General features: G+C 48.3%; 1 protein-coding gene across 2 annotated transcripts in view; it reads right to left on the bottom strand.

Annotated features, from left to right (window-relative positions):
* Rras2 (RAS related 2) overlaps window positions 1–4,692 on the bottom strand; it is a 70,356-nt gene extending 65,664 nt beyond the window's left edge. Inside the window, exon 1 of one of the 2 annotated variants that reach the window (XM_045146509.1) lies at window positions 4,573–4,692. In XM_045146509.1, the coding sequence (XP_045002444.1) occupies window positions 4,573–4,680 (108 nt within the window). In that variant the 5' untranslated portion in view covers window positions 4,681–4,692. Of the gene's footprint in view, window positions 1–3,956; window positions 4,020–4,572 lie in introns of those variants that run through there. The other variant, XM_045146510.1, reaches the window with a different exon arrangement.
* Window positions 4,693–16,491: the final 11,799 nt, after the last annotated feature.

Raw genomic sequence — 16,491 nt, forward strand, 5'->3', positions numbered from 1 at the left:
ACTTGGAATTGCTGAGACAAATGGGAAGCATGTAAATAATCAAATAAATATCCACATTAGGTCTCCAAATACTAATTCATCAAGAATGTACCACCATGGTGATGGAATCATGTAAATGACCTGCTTGTAATCCCAGCACTTGGGAGGTGGAGACAGAAGGGTAAGCTTCAGGTCATCCTCCACTATATTCTGAGTTCAAGACCAGCCCTCAAAAAGACAAAAACCTAAGAACAATTTTAAATCAATTTTTTTAATTTAAGATGATGAAAGAACAGAAACTGAGAAATTTCTCTCTTTAAATTCATAAAATATATATAGCCTCTTTTCAGAGTTGCCCAAATCTCAATGATTATCTGTAGTGTGTATGTGTGCATGTGTGTGTGTGTGTGTGTGTGTGTGTGTGCATGCATGTGTTGGAAACTGAACAAAGGACCTGCATATATGCAAAATACATGTACTTTAACTTCCTAACAGAAGAGAAGTTTTTATTTTAGGGTTTTTTTCAAAGTAGGGTCTCACGCTAGCCCAGGCTAGCCAGGTGCTCACTGTTGCCCTAGACAGGCCTCGAGATCTCAGCATCCTCCTACCGCCACCTCCCGAGTACTGAAGTATTAAAGGTATGCGTACCACACCCAGCTAGGAAGATATTTTAAAGAAAAATAACTGTGCTGTTTATACTATTGAAACAATAAGCCCCAATGAATTAAAATTTTCCTAGCAATCTTGTGCTATACAGGGGTAGGGAAAGGTTGAAGCTTGGTACCAGAGGAATTTATCTCCTGGAAAGAAATTTCACACAGTTCTGATAATTTATCAACCACCTCACAGGAGACTGGCACTGAGACAATGATGGGTCACTGATGAGTAATGGGCGGGGCCATACCTAGATTACTGCTTAGACTGCTTAGTTATGCATGCCTTGGCATATCAGGACCCAGGACAGCTAGGGGAGGTTAGAGGGGTCACAGCATACCTTTATTTGTACCTCTTTCCCAAAGAGGTCACACTGAGTTAAGTGTCCTTTCTCTGCTTTTCACTAGTATCTCCTTAACTGGCCTAAGAAGGGCAGGTCCAGCTTTGCTTGAGGGCTAAGATTAAAGGCGTGCGCTGCCACACCCAGCTTTGATTCCACTATTCTCTGAATTAGTCAGAGACAGGACTTAAGGCAGATTTGTGTTTAAATTCTCCATTCCCAAATTTTCTTATAGTATTTTTTTTTTCTGCTCAAAATATTGAGAACCAGGTGTGGTATCTCATATCTGTAACCCCAGCATGAGGGAAAGTAAAGTAGGAAGAGATTGGGGAATTCAATGCCAGCATAGTATGGGTCACCTAATGAGTCTCTGGCCAGTCAGCCCCAAGAGAGAGAGAGTAAAAGAGTAAGTTGAGTACATCAGGAGTCCTCAAAATAAAAATTAAAACAAAAAACATGAAACACCCAGAGGCACCAGTTTGTGTCATCCTAATCTACAAAGAACAACTTTCTTGTTACAATATCATCCTCTCTCCTTTCTACTGCTAGACAATCACAACAGAACGAATCCTAACTCCACAGGAGTCAGACAATACAGGGCAGCTCTGTCAACGGTAGATACTGTTTTTTGTTTTGTTTCCTTGTGACGCAGGGGATTGAACCCAGAGCCTCTTGCAGGCTAGGCAAGACCTCTCTCTACCACCAACTATAGCCCTAGTGTAGACGACCAAGTCACTTTAGTTCCAAAACCTGATTAACAGCATAATGCATGATGTACACACTTTTGTCCTTGTCCTACATTAACCCATTTTACAGATGCAGACCACGAAAGCACAAGAGGTTAAGGAACCTGTCCAATGTCACACAAGGGGCAGAGCTGAGTCTCTATCCAGGTCAATCTCAGAGCCAATGTTCCTGTCTCACTGGCCCTAAGTCACCTATGCCACTCACACTAACTTCTCCACACCCCACCTTTCACCCCTGCCTATCTCCTCTTTTCTGGCTAACATGTGACTCCCCACTGACATATGTCATTTACATGTAACTAAGACACACACACCAAGCCTACATGATGCTATGGTGCTTTAAACTCAGGAGCTGATGAGTAGTAGGCAAGCCCCTCGACCACAGGGCTACAACCCCAGCCTCACAGTGTGTTCATCCTTCCCACGCTGCCTTTTCCAAACCTGGATCGTCTTTGCATGTAAAAACATGGCAGAAAGCGTACGCTGGCAATCTTATAAAAATGACTACCATTAACAGAATATCTAATCCATGCTAGCTTCAATGAAAGGACCTTTCTCACAAAGTTGTCAAGGATGTGAAAGGAGACCAATATTACTAAATAAGACAGCTGAGGCTCAGAGTGGCTGAATGACTATTTTGGGGTTGTTCTCACAGCCAGTAAATGACAAGGCAAAAGGCACTCATTCAGGTCTATGATTCGTTTTTTTAATTTATTTATTTACTAATTAGTTATTTATTTGAAAGAAAAAGGACAGAAGAAGAAAGAGAAAATGGGCTTCTTGCCACTGCAAATGAACTCCAGATGCATGCACCACGTTATAAACCTGGCTTTACATGGGTACTGGGGAATCAAACTGTGTCATCAGACTTTGCAAGCAGGCACCTTTAAACACTAAGCCATCTGTCCAGCCACAGCCTGCGGTTCTTTATCTAGACCCATCTTGGCCACAGGGAACTTCACTTACTGGATGCCTTCTACCACATCTAGATACCACACACTGCCACACAATTCACAAAGGTCTTAACACACGAATTCCAGAAAACCATCAGGAAGACAATTACTATTATTTTAAAGGTCTCTAACACTTTCCAGAAAACAAAAGTTCCAGTACCTTCACTTAAGGATTCTATTACATTCAGATGACCCATCATCCCTCAAAAAGTTAGAAGTTTGTGATTGAAATCTTCTAGGTCATATATTACCTATAGTTGGAACCCAGGATTATTCTCCCATTCCTTGACACCCTCCAGCATCAGCCATCAGAACAGTTGCCAAGAAAAGGGTTAAGTATAATTTGTTTTGCCATCAGTTACTTAAGTCTCTTTTAAAAAATTATAATGAAGTAGGGCTGGTGAGTGGTTAAGGCACTTGCCCGCAAAACCTAAGGACCCAAGTTCAATTCCACAGTATCCACATAGAGTCAAATGCACAAGGTGGCACATGGGTCTGGAGTTCATTCACAGTGGACACAGGCCCTGGTGTGCCCATTCTCTCTCTATCAAATACTATAAAAATTTTTAAATGTTTAAAAAAAAAACCATGGCACAGAATGCCCAATTCGAATGGGGTGAACTTAAATCCACCTCACCTCTTAGTCAGTGTGACTTTCCCCCCAGCTAATGAGCAAACTGTAAATGCTCATGACATAAACATCCTCTCTTCCTGGATACAAAGGTTTGAGCGGCAGTTTTTAATCCCGTGGCATATTACAGCAGCAATTATCGTTCATTTACGCAATAGGAGAGCAGACAATCACACAGGTTACGGAACTGTATATTTCAACGACACTATAAACATTAGTTGAGGACGAAAGGAAATAAGATACTCAAGCATTCCAATTAATGCCAAACGGGAGAAGAAACAGAAATCAGGAAGAGAGAAAAAAAATAGCCGTTTGTCTTCTTTGACACAGTAAAAAATACCTTTTGTTACCTTAGCTGGACTACCTGCCTTCTTTCCCAACATATGCCACACCTTTTTTTAGATTGACAAAAACTGAAAGATATCTCTGGGTTTTCTCTTATTTAAAAAAAAAAAAAAACTTAAAAGAAGAATCGCTCAACCCTCTTAACCAAAAGTAAATTCTAAGAATGAAGACTCCCACCGTGCTTTTTCTCTCTAGCGCAACTGGACTCCCCCCTCCAACACCAGGCCCTCGGAGGGAGGTTGCACGACCCAGCGCCCTGCACGGGCATCCGTGCCCGCGTCCCGGAGCTGGCTCCCGGCAAACTTCACCTTAGCGGGAAGCCCTGGGGATTCCTGGCACAGGGTCACGGCCGTCATCAAAGCGCATTTTTTAACTCCCTCCCCGTGCCAGGGGCGTTATCAAACACGGCCATCCGGACCCTTTACCCGAGAGACGACTTGCAGGACCGGCGCGCGCACACAAAGGAAAACACGGCGCTCGCTCGGGGCGGGCGGGCAGCACGGAGCAGCCCGGGGACGGCCGGCACCAGCGGGGCGCACCCCGCCTCCGGGCAGCTCCCCCTCCACCCCCGACCCGAGCCCGGAGCCCCGGAGCCCGCCGCAGCCCGGGCCTCGGGGCAGGAAGCCCGGCGGGCACGACGCGCCAGCACTCGGGCCTCGGCTAGGGGCGATCAGGTGGCCCGGCGCTGCCCGCCCGTCCAGCTCCGCCCTCGCGGCCGCATTCCTGAGCAGCCCGAGTCCCGGGACGCCGCGCCGGGCGCCGGACGGGCAGCACCGCGGCGCCGAGCCCGCAGCTCCGGCCGGCCGGCCGTCCAGCCCCGGGCCCCGCGGCGCCTCCGGGGCGGGGTCGTCGTCCCGGGTCCCGCCGCCACAGGTAGCCCCGTCCGGCCGCCCGTCCTCCCCGCAGGCCCGCCGCGCCAGGCACCTGGATGAACTGGATGGTGAGCGCAGACTTGCCCACGCCGCCGCCGCCCACCACCACCAGCCGGTACTTCTCCTGGCCGGAGCCGTCCCGCCAGCCGGCCGCGGCCATGGGTCCTCGGCCGAGCCCAGCCCGCCCGCCCTAGGCCCGGCTCCGGGGAGGACGCGTGCGGCCGGCGGGCTGCGAGGCGGCTCGGGCAGGAGCAGCCGCGCCGGGGGGTGGCCGAGGGTCCCCCGGAGGGCGCTGGACGCGGCGCTGCGGTGCCCCCGCCGCCGGGGTGGCGTGGAGAGGGGAGGAGACCGGCTGCGAAGCGCCCGAGGCGCGCAGTGAGCCCCCGGGAGCGCCGGGGCCGGGGGGCGGCAGGCGGCGGCCGGGAGGGGCGCGCACGGCTCCGACGCTCCTCGGCAGCGCTGCCCAACGCAGCCGCCAGCGCCGCTACAAATGGCCGTCTGGGGGCCGGGCTGCCGGGCTGGCCTTGTTTGCATATGCATGAGGGGGCGTGGCCCGGGCACGCCCGCCCTCGCGGAGGACACGCCCACCCCGCCCCGGTAGGCTGCGGGCTGCAGACCCCGGCGACCTGCGGCCGCGCGCCAGGCTCCTCCCGAGAGCTCGCGCGCGTGCGCGTGGCGGAGCGCGGTCGGGGCCGGCTGCCGAGGGCGGGACGGAGGCGGTCAGACGGACGGCGTGTGACCGTAATTGCACAGGTCAGGGGTGGTGTGGGTGAAGAATACGGCATGTGACGGCGCGTTTGAAAAAAAAGGAAAAAATAGAACTGTCGTCAGATCCACTCCACTTGTAAGGGGGAGTAAATATGGATCTTGTTTTCGGAGTGCAGATGGTGAGTATATTTATGTAAAGGGGGGGGGAATGCAGGATGCGACGGTGATGGAGAATCGGAGCTGTCACGGGCATTTGGGCGAGCGGTGGGCTGCTGGTGCTGGCAGCGTGGGAGGGATGTGGCGGGCCCTGGGCGTGGGGAACCCATCGCAGTCGTGGAGCTTGCCCGCACCAGGGCCAATGTGCGTAGATTGTTGTGGGCAGCGTCCCGGTGGCTGTGCTCGTGTGTGAGGGTGATTGTGTACGAGGATTGTGAGAAATGAGTCTGAACTCTCTGACGTGCTACCTGCCAGGCACGTGCGCAGGGCTGGAGAGGCCCATGATCGTGCAATGGAGGAAACCGCCCGGGCCGCAGGACAACTGTGAGACATGATGATAAGGGCTCCAACGCATAAGCGTCGTGTGGAAAACCTTATGGAACCGGTACCAGACCACAGAAGACATACGGCCTTATTTCCAACTCTGGGTCAGGAGACCACTCCACTTTCACCTGCCTCTTGGGATCCTTGTTGGGGGTGGGGGGGGAACAAAATGAAAGAATTGATTACCAAAAGACTGCCTTGTACACATGCCAGTCAGAAGTCCCCCTGGCCGGGCGTGGTGGTGCATGCCTTTAATCCCAGCACTTGGGAGGCAGAAGTAGATGGAAGCCTCTGAGTTCAAGGCCACCCTGAGACCACATAGTGAATTCCAGGTCCAGCACTTGGGAGGCCGGGGTAGATGGATGGCTGTGAGTTCGAGGCCATCCCAAGACTACATCGTGAATTCCATGTCAGCCTGGGCTAGAACCAGACCCAAACCTTGAAAACACCCCCCAAAAAAAAAAAATCCCCCTGAATGTGGGGAAAGGAAAAGAACCAGACAGAGGGCAGTGGGGAGCAACAGGGAGCACAAAGATGAGGGTGGAGAACAAATGTATAATGATTCATAGGTATGAAAACGACACCATGAAACACTGTAGCTAACTTAAAAATTAATTTTACAATGCAAAAACAAACCAGTTGTGGTGGTGGCTTATGCTTGTAATCCCGTCACTAGAGAGTCTGGGGCAGGCAGATCACCGGAAATTCAAGACAAACTTGCTCTACATAATGAGCCCAGGACAGCTTGGGCTGCAGGACAGCTTGGGCTCCAAAAAAAGTGCCGGGCTGGAGAGATGGTTTAGGGGTTAATGTGCTTGCCTGCAAAGCCTAAGAACCAAGTTCGATTCTCCAGTCCCCATATAAAGCCACACGAACAAAGTGGTGCATGCACACCCATTCTCATTCTCCCTCCCTCCCTCTCTCCCTTTCTCTCTCTCTCCCTCCCCCTTTGCAAATAAAAATAAAAACTGAAAAACAGAGCCGGGCATGGTGGCACACGCCTTTAATCCCAGCACTCAGGAGGCAGAGGTAGGAGGATCACTGTGAGTTCAAGGCCACCCTGAGACTATGTAGTGAATTTCAGGTCAGCCTGGACTAGAGTGAGACTGTACCCCAACAAAACAAAAAGAAATGAAAAACAATACAATAAATACATAGTGGGAGAATGCTCCCCGTGTGTCCACCAGCATCCATTCCATCATCTACGGAGACTTTTGGGACCAGCAGCCTGTCACAGCTTCAGGTAAATGCAGTCCCTGCTGGCCTCTGACTGCACCTGCAAGAGAGACCCCCAAAAGAAAGCTCCCCAGCCCAGTGCTGTGTGAACTCTTGACCTACAAAATCATGAGCAAAATAAAATTCTGAACTGACTGTGCTGGGGGAGGATGTAACGGGGGTGCTGGGAATTGATCCCAGAGTCTTGTGTGCTAAGCCTCTGCTATTTACCTAACTGGGCTTTTTTACAACTTTTTATTTGTAAGCTCATTTAAGAAGTAGGAGACTATCATAAACTATATGAGACTCTCAAAAGAGAAAACTTATTTACTTCCTTACAAAAGAGAAAGAGACAAAGGGTGAGTATGGGCACGCCAGAGCCTTCAACCACTGCAAATGAACTCCATATGCATACACCACTTTGTGTATCTTTTTCTATTTTTAAAAAATATTTTATTTAAGAGAGAGAGAGAAAGAAGTAGAGACAGGGAGGAAGGGCATGCCAGAGGGCCTCTAGCCACTGCAAATGAACTCCAGACACATGTGCCACCTTGTGCAACCGGCTTATGTGGGCACTGGGGAATTGAACCTGGGTCCTTAGGCTTTGCAAGCAAATACTTTAACCACTAAGCCATCTCTCTGGCCCACGTGCACCATTTTGTACATCTGGCTTTACGTGGATACTGGGGAATTGAACCCAGGTCTAAAGTATTCTGCCATTGGACAACATCCCTAGCCCAAGTATCTCTTTTTCCTTTATGTTTCATGTAATTTCACTATATGTATATATAAATAATCCCAAACTGGGACTACCTGTCTGCAGCAAGCACCATACAGGGCTGAAACAGTACTTTAAAATATTTTTTTATGTGTGTCCATATGTGTGTGTGTGTGCACACATATGTGCATGCATATGCTCCGGGACCTTTTGCCAGTGCACATGAGTGGCAGATGTTTGCACCACATTTTGCATCCTGCTTATGTGGGTAGCTTGGGGATTGAACGCAGGCTGGCAAGCTTGGGAAGTAAAAGCCTTTAGCTGCTGAGCCATCTTCCCAGACTTAGCATTTAATATTTGTTACACAGCAGCAGTGGCTAGAAATGCCTCCATAAGAGATATAATTACCAGTGTGGGAAAAAAGGAAGTAGAGGAAAAAAAGAGCAAGACAAGAAAGAGGAACCCGTGTCAAGGGAGTGCTGAGAAAGGGGCTTCTGTGATGTCCACAGATGCCTTGTGGTATGTGCCTACCCCTGCAATTTCCCATAGTCCTTCAGGACTCTCCTTTCAAAAACATGGGAATCTGGGGCTGGAGAGATAGCTTAGCGGTCAAGGGCACTTGCCTGCAAAGCCTAAGGACCCAGGTTCAATTCCCCAGTACCCACATTAGCCAGATGCACAAGGTGGCACAAGTGTCTGGAGTTCATTTGCAGTGGCTGGAGGCCCTGGTGTGCACATTCTCTCTTTACCTCTGTCTCTCTCTCTCTCAAATAAATAAATAAAAATTTTAAAAAAAAAACATGGGAATTAGAGAAGATTCTTTTTGCAAATGGTGGTGACTCAAACTTCATCAAAGTGCTGAGCATAGGGGACTGTTGGGTATTCAGCACTAAATGAGACATCTTCTGTCATCCCCTCCAGGCCTCGGGGAACATTGTGGAAGAGATGGTGGCATGACTGTCAGAGCCAGGAGATGGGAGGAGTGCTTTGAGCACTGTCTTCCAGACGTGACCTGGCCATTGCATTTATGACCTCACAGCACCTGTAATTACCTGCACAAGACCTGTATAATGTTGAGCCTATCAACATTCTGTCATGGCTGATGGAGGAGGGAAAACACATTAAAATGGAAGGGGGACCAGTTGGGGGAAAACAGGGATCCCGTGGGAGGGGACCTGGGGGTACAACAAAAGAATGCAATGGGCTGGACATGGAGGCACACACCTTTAATCCCAGCACTTGGGAGGCAAGAGTAGAAGGAACACTGAGTTTGAGGCCAGCCTGGGACTACAGAGTGAGTTCCAGGTTAGTCTGGGCTAGAGTGAGAGCCTACCCAGAAAAAAACAAACAATCCAAGAAAAAAAAAAGAAGAAGAATGTAGTAGAGGGCAAACCAATAAATAAAATAAGATAGGAAGGGGCTAGGGAGATGGCTCTGTGAGCAAAGGGGCTTGCCACGCATGCCTGACAAAATGAATTTAGATCCCAGAACTCACATAAAACAGGACGAGCAGGGCAAGGGTCTGCAATCCCAGGGCGCCCAGCAAGAAGGGCAGTAGACAGGAGCGCTCCGGCAGCCAGCCTACGACTCAGTGGCAAACAAGAGACCTTGTCTCAGAACAAGGGGAAGGAGAAGACCGTGGGCACGTGCTATGGCATTTGTGCGCCCACATTCACACACACACAACACATGTATCAAACACATTCACACACACACAACACATGTATCAAACACATTCACACACACACAACACACATTTCAAATACATTCACACACACACAACACACATGTCAAACATTCACACACAACACTCATGTCAAACGTATCTAAACACACACAACACACATATCAAACACAATCACACACAACACACATGTCAAATACATTCACACACACACAACACATGTATCAAACACAGTCACACACACACAACACACATGTCAAACACATCTAAACACACACAACACACATATAAAACACATTCACACACACAACACACATGTCAAATATATTCACACACACAACACACATATCAAACACATCATACATATCAAACACATTCACACACACGCAACATACATCAAACACATTCAAACACACATATCACACATTCACACACAACACATATCAAACACATTCACACACACACAACACACATATCAAACACGTTCACACACACACACAACACACTTTGCATACGCATCACACACAAACACCCTACACATCATTCACCCAAACACATCATACATATTCACATACACATCATATATACATCACACACAAAAATACACATTATACACACACAGTAACTAACAATGAGGTGGAGGTTGTGGAAAATACTGAATGTCGACGTCTGGCCTTCACCCACATGCACGTGTGCCCCGCACACACGCACGCACGCGCACATAGAGCTCGCAGTCGACTGCCATGATAACAAAATGCACCGCTCTTCTTCGCCCAGGGTGCGCACCTGAATCCACTGTCGTGTTTTTAATAAGCATCCAGACTTCATCCCCTGGGGCCTGCCAAATGAGATTTATGATGTTAGAAACCAAGAATCTAAATTTATTCATTTAAATATCCAAAATGACTCTGAGAGCCAGGCGTGGTGGCACAGGCCTTTAATCCCAGCATTCAGAGGCAGAGGTAGAAGGATCGCCCTGAGCTCAAGGTCACCCTGCAACTACATAGTGAATTCCAGGTCAGCCTGGGCCAGAATGAGACCCTACCTCGAAAAACCAAAAAAAGAAAAAGAAAAAAAAACAGGGACTCTGAAATCCGGTCACAGGTGACAGCTCTTGCAGGAGGGTAGACTCATCCATGTCCACTCTTTATTTCAGGACAAATGACCTTCTCCTCTGGAATGCTGGTTACTCATCACCATCAAAATCCATTTCTGACCAAATAGCTTCCCCTGCCCATCCCAGAGCAAGGATGTAAGGGTGGAGCCGGCAGGGCTTGCTGCAGCCAAGATTCCCCTGACTTCAGTTACCACTGCGTCAGGCAGAACCTCGGTCGGGTGGCCACGGAAGGCCAAGCCCCCAGCTCAGTGAGCCTGCCGCCCTCCCCCTGGTAAATGGTGGAGCCGCAGCCTGATTTCCTTAATGGGTGCTTGCTTTCCATGTGAATGAATGGCACGGCCCAGCAGGGGCTGCGTGCATGGGAGATGAGGCAGAAGCACGAATCTATTCCTTGCTTAAAGATCACACTGCTAAGAATAGAAACTGAGACGCAGCTCAAGCGCGCGCACATGCAGCTCCGAGGAAGGCCAGGATCAAGCTGGGAAAGCCGTGGCTTAGTGGAGGATGGTCGGAGAATCGCAGACTGACAAGAAAAGCACCTGGGGACAGAGCTCTCCCTTCCCAGAAGGAAAAGCGACCACCTAGAGAACGGCAGCCTCCAGCGTGACCCACAGCACCGAACAGCACACCCTAGGCTCTGGCTGTCTCCTGGTTTCAGGTCCAGCCACTGCCTTTGAGCCCGTGAGCTCAGGAGACTGACCAGGGCCAATGTCGGATCCCTCTTCTCCGACTCGGCTGCCAGGAAGGATCAAGCAAGGGTCCATTTTACCACTGAGGTCCTTCCACCCCTGCGCTGGCATGCTAAGCAAGCCCTCGAACATGAAGCTGCATCCCCAGCCACATCACTGCATTTTTTGTTTGTTTGTTTTATTTTTTGAGGTAGTATCTCACTCTAGCCCAGGCTGACCTGGAATTCACTATGGAGTCTCAGGGTGGCCTCGAACTCACAGCGATCCTCCTACCTCTGCCTCCCAAGTGCCACCATGCCTGGCTGCATTTTTTAAATAATGAGAAAAATTGAAAATAACCTTAATGTCCAATAAGATATACTTGGATCAAAGCCAGGGGCAACCCCTGTGATACCAACATTTAGGAGGCTAAGGCAGGAGGATTGCCATAAGTTTAAGAATAGCCTCAGCTACGTGGTGAGTTCTCCAGGGCAGCTTGGGCTTCAGAGTGAGAGAAAACACACACACACATGTCAGGCATGGTAGCACTCCAGAAACAGGTAGGAGGATCACTGTGAGTTCTAGACCAACCTGGGATTACAGAGTAAATTGTTCCAGGTCAACTTGGGCTAAAGTGAGACCCTACCTCAAAACGACCAAAAAAGAAATAATAGCCCATAGTATGGAACATTATGAAGCCATTAGAAATAGCTAGTTGTTGCTGGTAGCACATGCCTGCAGTTCCCGCTACTGGGGAGGCAGACAAGTGAGGTTGGGTATTGCTTAAGCCCAGGAGTTCAAACTAGCCTGGGGAACACAAGAGCCTGTCTCAAAAAAGTTGTCAATATTTTTTTATTTGAGTCAGTATGAGCAATCCAGGGCCTCATGCTTCTGAAAATGAACTCCAAATGCATGCACCACTTTGTGCATCGGACTTGATGTGGGTGCTGGGGAACTGAACCTGGCTCAGCAGGCTTTGCAAGCAAGTGCCTTTGACCACTGAGCCACCTTCTCAGTGCTCCCCCCAATCTTTTAAGCTTAGACAGAAACATTTAATGTGGAGACCATGGACTGAATGTTTGTATCCTTCCCAGATTCACATGTTGAAATCTAATCCCCAGTAAGGTTAGGGTGTCAGAGATCTACTGCTGGCCACTTTATAAAAAATTAAATAAAAAAAAAAAATAAGGTCAGAAATTGTTACAAGGAAATGTCTATTTAGTTTTGTACAAAACAGAGAAGGGGAAGTTTCTGCTTCTCAGGCCTTGCCCGTAGCAGTACATAGCAACGAAGAAAGCAAGGCCAGGAGTTGATGTGGCTAGGAGATAACTTATCAGAACTGTAGATGGAGCTGAGCGCTTCCTGGGACATGGTTTGTCCTCTGGCTGTGACTCCTCTGGCACCGTGGGATTCCCTGAAGACATGTGAATCCTTTAGGGTCCATGCTATAGATCTTTTAGGAGGTGGTAAGATGACTTCGTCTGCCCCCATTCCTGGGGTTTAGTGCCCTTAGAAAAAGCCCCCGGGAAGCTTTGCTTTCCATGTCTTCCCGTCTTCCCAGGAGGACATAGGCACTGTTGACAAAGCGCGGGCCTCCCTGGACCAAATCCACTGGGTTGTAACTTGGACTTCCCAATTTCCACCTCTGTGAAAAATAAATTTGCTACGTATAAATTACCCAAGGTAAGCTAGCTTGTTATAGCAGCCTGATAGAGCAGGATGCAGACAGAATATAGAGAGACTTACAGTCAAGAAGGTAGGTGGAGATCCAGATGTGGTGGTCTACGCCTAGGACCTAGCACCCGCACTTGATCACAGGGATGGGATGAGGAGCTCCAGCCCGGCACTGTGTTCGCTGCCTAAAACAGTATCTGATGTGGCCCAGGACAGTGGCACATCCCTAGGATGCCAGCATTTGGGAGGTGGGCGCCAGCCTGGGCTACAAGAGACCTTGTCTCAAAACCTAACCTCTTCCTGCCTGCCCCCCCTGCAAAAAAAATAACCTTTTACCTAATTTAACCTGCAGATCAACCAGCTGAAGTCAATTCTGTTACTGTTTTCATCTTACAGAAAAACAATTGGTAGCACAGATGTCCTACAGCTAATTAAATGACAAAGCACCCACTTACTACCAGAGGACTGAAGTCTGCAAGCTTATACTTAACATGAATTCTTCCTCAAAAAGAGAGACTGGGGCTGGAGAGATGGCTTAGCGGTTAATCGCTTGCCTGTGAAGCCTAAGGACCCCGGTTCGAGGCTCAGTTCCCCAGGTCCCATGTTAGCCAGATGCACAAGGGGGCGCACGCGCCTGGAGTTCGTTTGCAGAGGCTGGAAGCCCTGGCGCGCCCATTCTCTCTCTCCCTCTATCTGTCTTTCTCTCTGTGTCTGTCGCTCTCAAATAAATAAATTAATTAATTAAAAAAATATTTAAAAAAGAGAGACTGACAGGAGACTCGCTTATCCCAAAACAGTGAGATCACACGTGCATTTTATTTTCTGTTTTGTTGTTTTGTTATTGTTGCTTTGGTTTTGGGTTTTTTTGAGGTCGGGTCTCACTCTAGGCCACCCTGACCTGGAATTTGGTATGTAGTCTCTGAATGGCCTCAAACTCCTGCCTCTGCCTCCAGAGTGCTGGCACTAAAGGTGTGCCCCACCATGCCCAGCTTTCACTTGTTTTGTCTTTATAGACTTTGTGGTCAAGAGAAACATCAAGGGCTGGAGAGATGGGTTAGCAGTTTAGGCATTTTTACCTGCAAAGTCAAAGGACCCAAGTTCAATTCCCCAGAACCCACATAAGCCAGATGCCCAAGGGGGCACATACGTCTGGAGTTTGTTTGCAGTGGCTGGAAGCCCGGAAGCACCCATTCTCTCTCTGTCTCTCTGCTCTTTCTCTCTCTCAAATAAATAAATAATAATAAATATTTTTTTCAAAAAGAGAGGCATCAGGGCTGGAAAGATGGCTTAGTGGTTAAGGCATTTGATAGTGAAGCCAAAGCGCCCAGGTTCTGTTCCCTAGTGCCTACGGAAAACCAGATGCCCAAGGTAACACATGCATCTGGAGCTTGTTAGCAGTGCCCAGAGGCCCTGGTATGCCCGTCCTCTCCCTCTCTGTCCCCCCCTCTCTCTCTCTCTTTCTTTTACCCGCCCCCATAAATAAAATATTTTAAAAAGTGAGAGGCAGCCAGATGTGATGGTGCACACCTTTAATCCTAGCACTCGGGAGGTAGAAGTAGGAGGATCACCACATAGTGAATTCCAGGTTAGCCTGGGCTAGAGTGAGACAAGGAAAAAAAAAAAAGTGAGAGGCATCAAGATAAACTATCTCTTTGTTTTTTTATTTTTTATTTTTCAAGGTAGGGTCTCACTCTAGCTCAGGCTGACCTGGAATTCGCTCTGTATTCTCATGGTGGCCTCAAACTCACAACGACCCACTTACCTCTGCCTCCCAAGTACTGGGATTAAAGGCATGCACCACTATGCCCAGCTCAAACCATTTCTGTTTTGTATTGTGTGTTTTTTTGAGAATGGGCCTTGCTCTAATTCAGGCTGACCTGGAATTCACCATGTAGTCTCAAGGGGGCCTCAAACTTAAGGCGATCCTCCTACCTCTGCCTCCCAAATCGTAGGATTAAAGGCATTCCTTGAGTTCAAGACTTTAACACCAGGACAGACTGGTGGGATCAAAAGCCATAGGGAGAGAGAAGTGTCCAACCCTGGGGAGAGCAAGTGGGCTTAAGAGAGCAAGAGAGGGGAGAGAGTGTGTATGTGTTTTATAGGACTAGAAGGCAAGGGGGAGTCTTGGATGATGTACTGAGTCACCAGCTAGAGGAGGCAGCATTTCCTCTTCACACCTAGTTTTTCTGCTTGGCCACATGGAGGGAGAGAGTTGGGAACATTTACAATCCTTTTATTTCCCTTTCTGTTTTGCTTCTTTCTTCTTTTTTTTTTTTTCTTCTTCCTTTCTTTCTATAAAATTCCACGTTCTCTTCTACCTTCTCTCTGTTTCTTTGTTTCATTTTGAGGCTGGGTCTTGCAGTATAGCCTAGGCCAGCCTCAAACATCTGCTGAAATTAGAGGCATGCGCCACTGCATCTAGTTTTAATCTATTTTCTGTATCTATGAATTTTGTGTTCTAGACATCCCATGCAGGTATTTATATTTTAGTGTCTTGTGTATTTATTTATTTATCTACTTTTGTTTTTTCTAGGCAGAGTCTCAGGCTAATCCAGGATGACCTGAAATCCACTATGTAGTCCTAGGCGGGCCGTAAACTCACAGTGATCCTCCTACCTCTGCCTCCTGAGTGCTGGGATTAAAGGTGTGCCTCCACACCCAGCTCTGATTTGGTTTTTTTTTTTTTTTTAATTTTTTTTTGTTCGTTTTTTTATTTATTTAGTTGAGAGCGACAGAGAGAGAGAGAGAGAGAGAGAGAGAGAGAATGGGCGTGCCAGGGCCTCCAGCCACTGCAAACGAACTCCAGACGCATACGCCCCCTTTGCATCTGGCTAACGTGGGTCCTGGGGAATCGAGCCTTAAACTGGGGTCCTTAGACTTCACAGGCAAGCGCTTAACTGCTAAGCCATCTCTCCAGCCCTGATTTTTTTTTTTATTTCATGTTTCAAGAGTCACCTATGTGGTAGCTCACGTTTCTACTAAATTCCCTCCCATACATCTTGAGAGAGGGTCTCACTAGGCAGCCTAAGCTGGCCTTGAATCATGGTTATTTTCTCCTCCTCTTTTTCATCTTGCTCTGTGTTTCAGAACTATTGTATTGCCTTATACTCAAATTTTATTGTATGCTTCCTAAGTGAATGAATGAATAAATAAATGGCAGTATACACTCATTTTTTAAAATTATTTATTTATTTATTTGAGAGCAACAGACACAGAGAGAAAGACAGATAGAGGAAGAGAGAGAGAATGGGCACGCCAGGGCTTCCAGCCTCTGCAAACGAACTCCAGATGCATGCGCCCCCTTGTGCATCTGGCTAACGTGGGACCTGGGGAACCGAGCCTCGAACCGGGGTCCTTAGGCTTCACAGGCAAGCGCTTAACCACTAAGCCATCTCTCCAGCCCTACACTCATTTTTATACTTACTTATTTGTTTATTTATTTAAGAGCGACAGACAGAGAGAGAGAGGCAGAGAGAGAATGGGCACACCAGGGCCTCCAGCCATTGCAAACGAACTCCAGATGCATACGCCATTTTGTGCATCAGGCTTTCATGGATCCTGGGGAATTGAGCTGTGAACCAGGGTCCTTAGACTTCACAGGCAAGTGTTTAACCACTAAGCAATCTCTCCAGCTCCTCATTTCATTT

Source organism: Jaculus jaculus, chromosome 3 (genome assembly GCF_020740685.1).
Source record: "Jaculus jaculus isolate mJacJac1 chromosome 3, mJacJac1.mat.Y.cur, whole genome shotgun sequence".
Lineage (NCBI taxonomy): Eukaryota > Metazoa > Chordata > Mammalia > Rodentia > Dipodidae > Jaculus > Jaculus jaculus.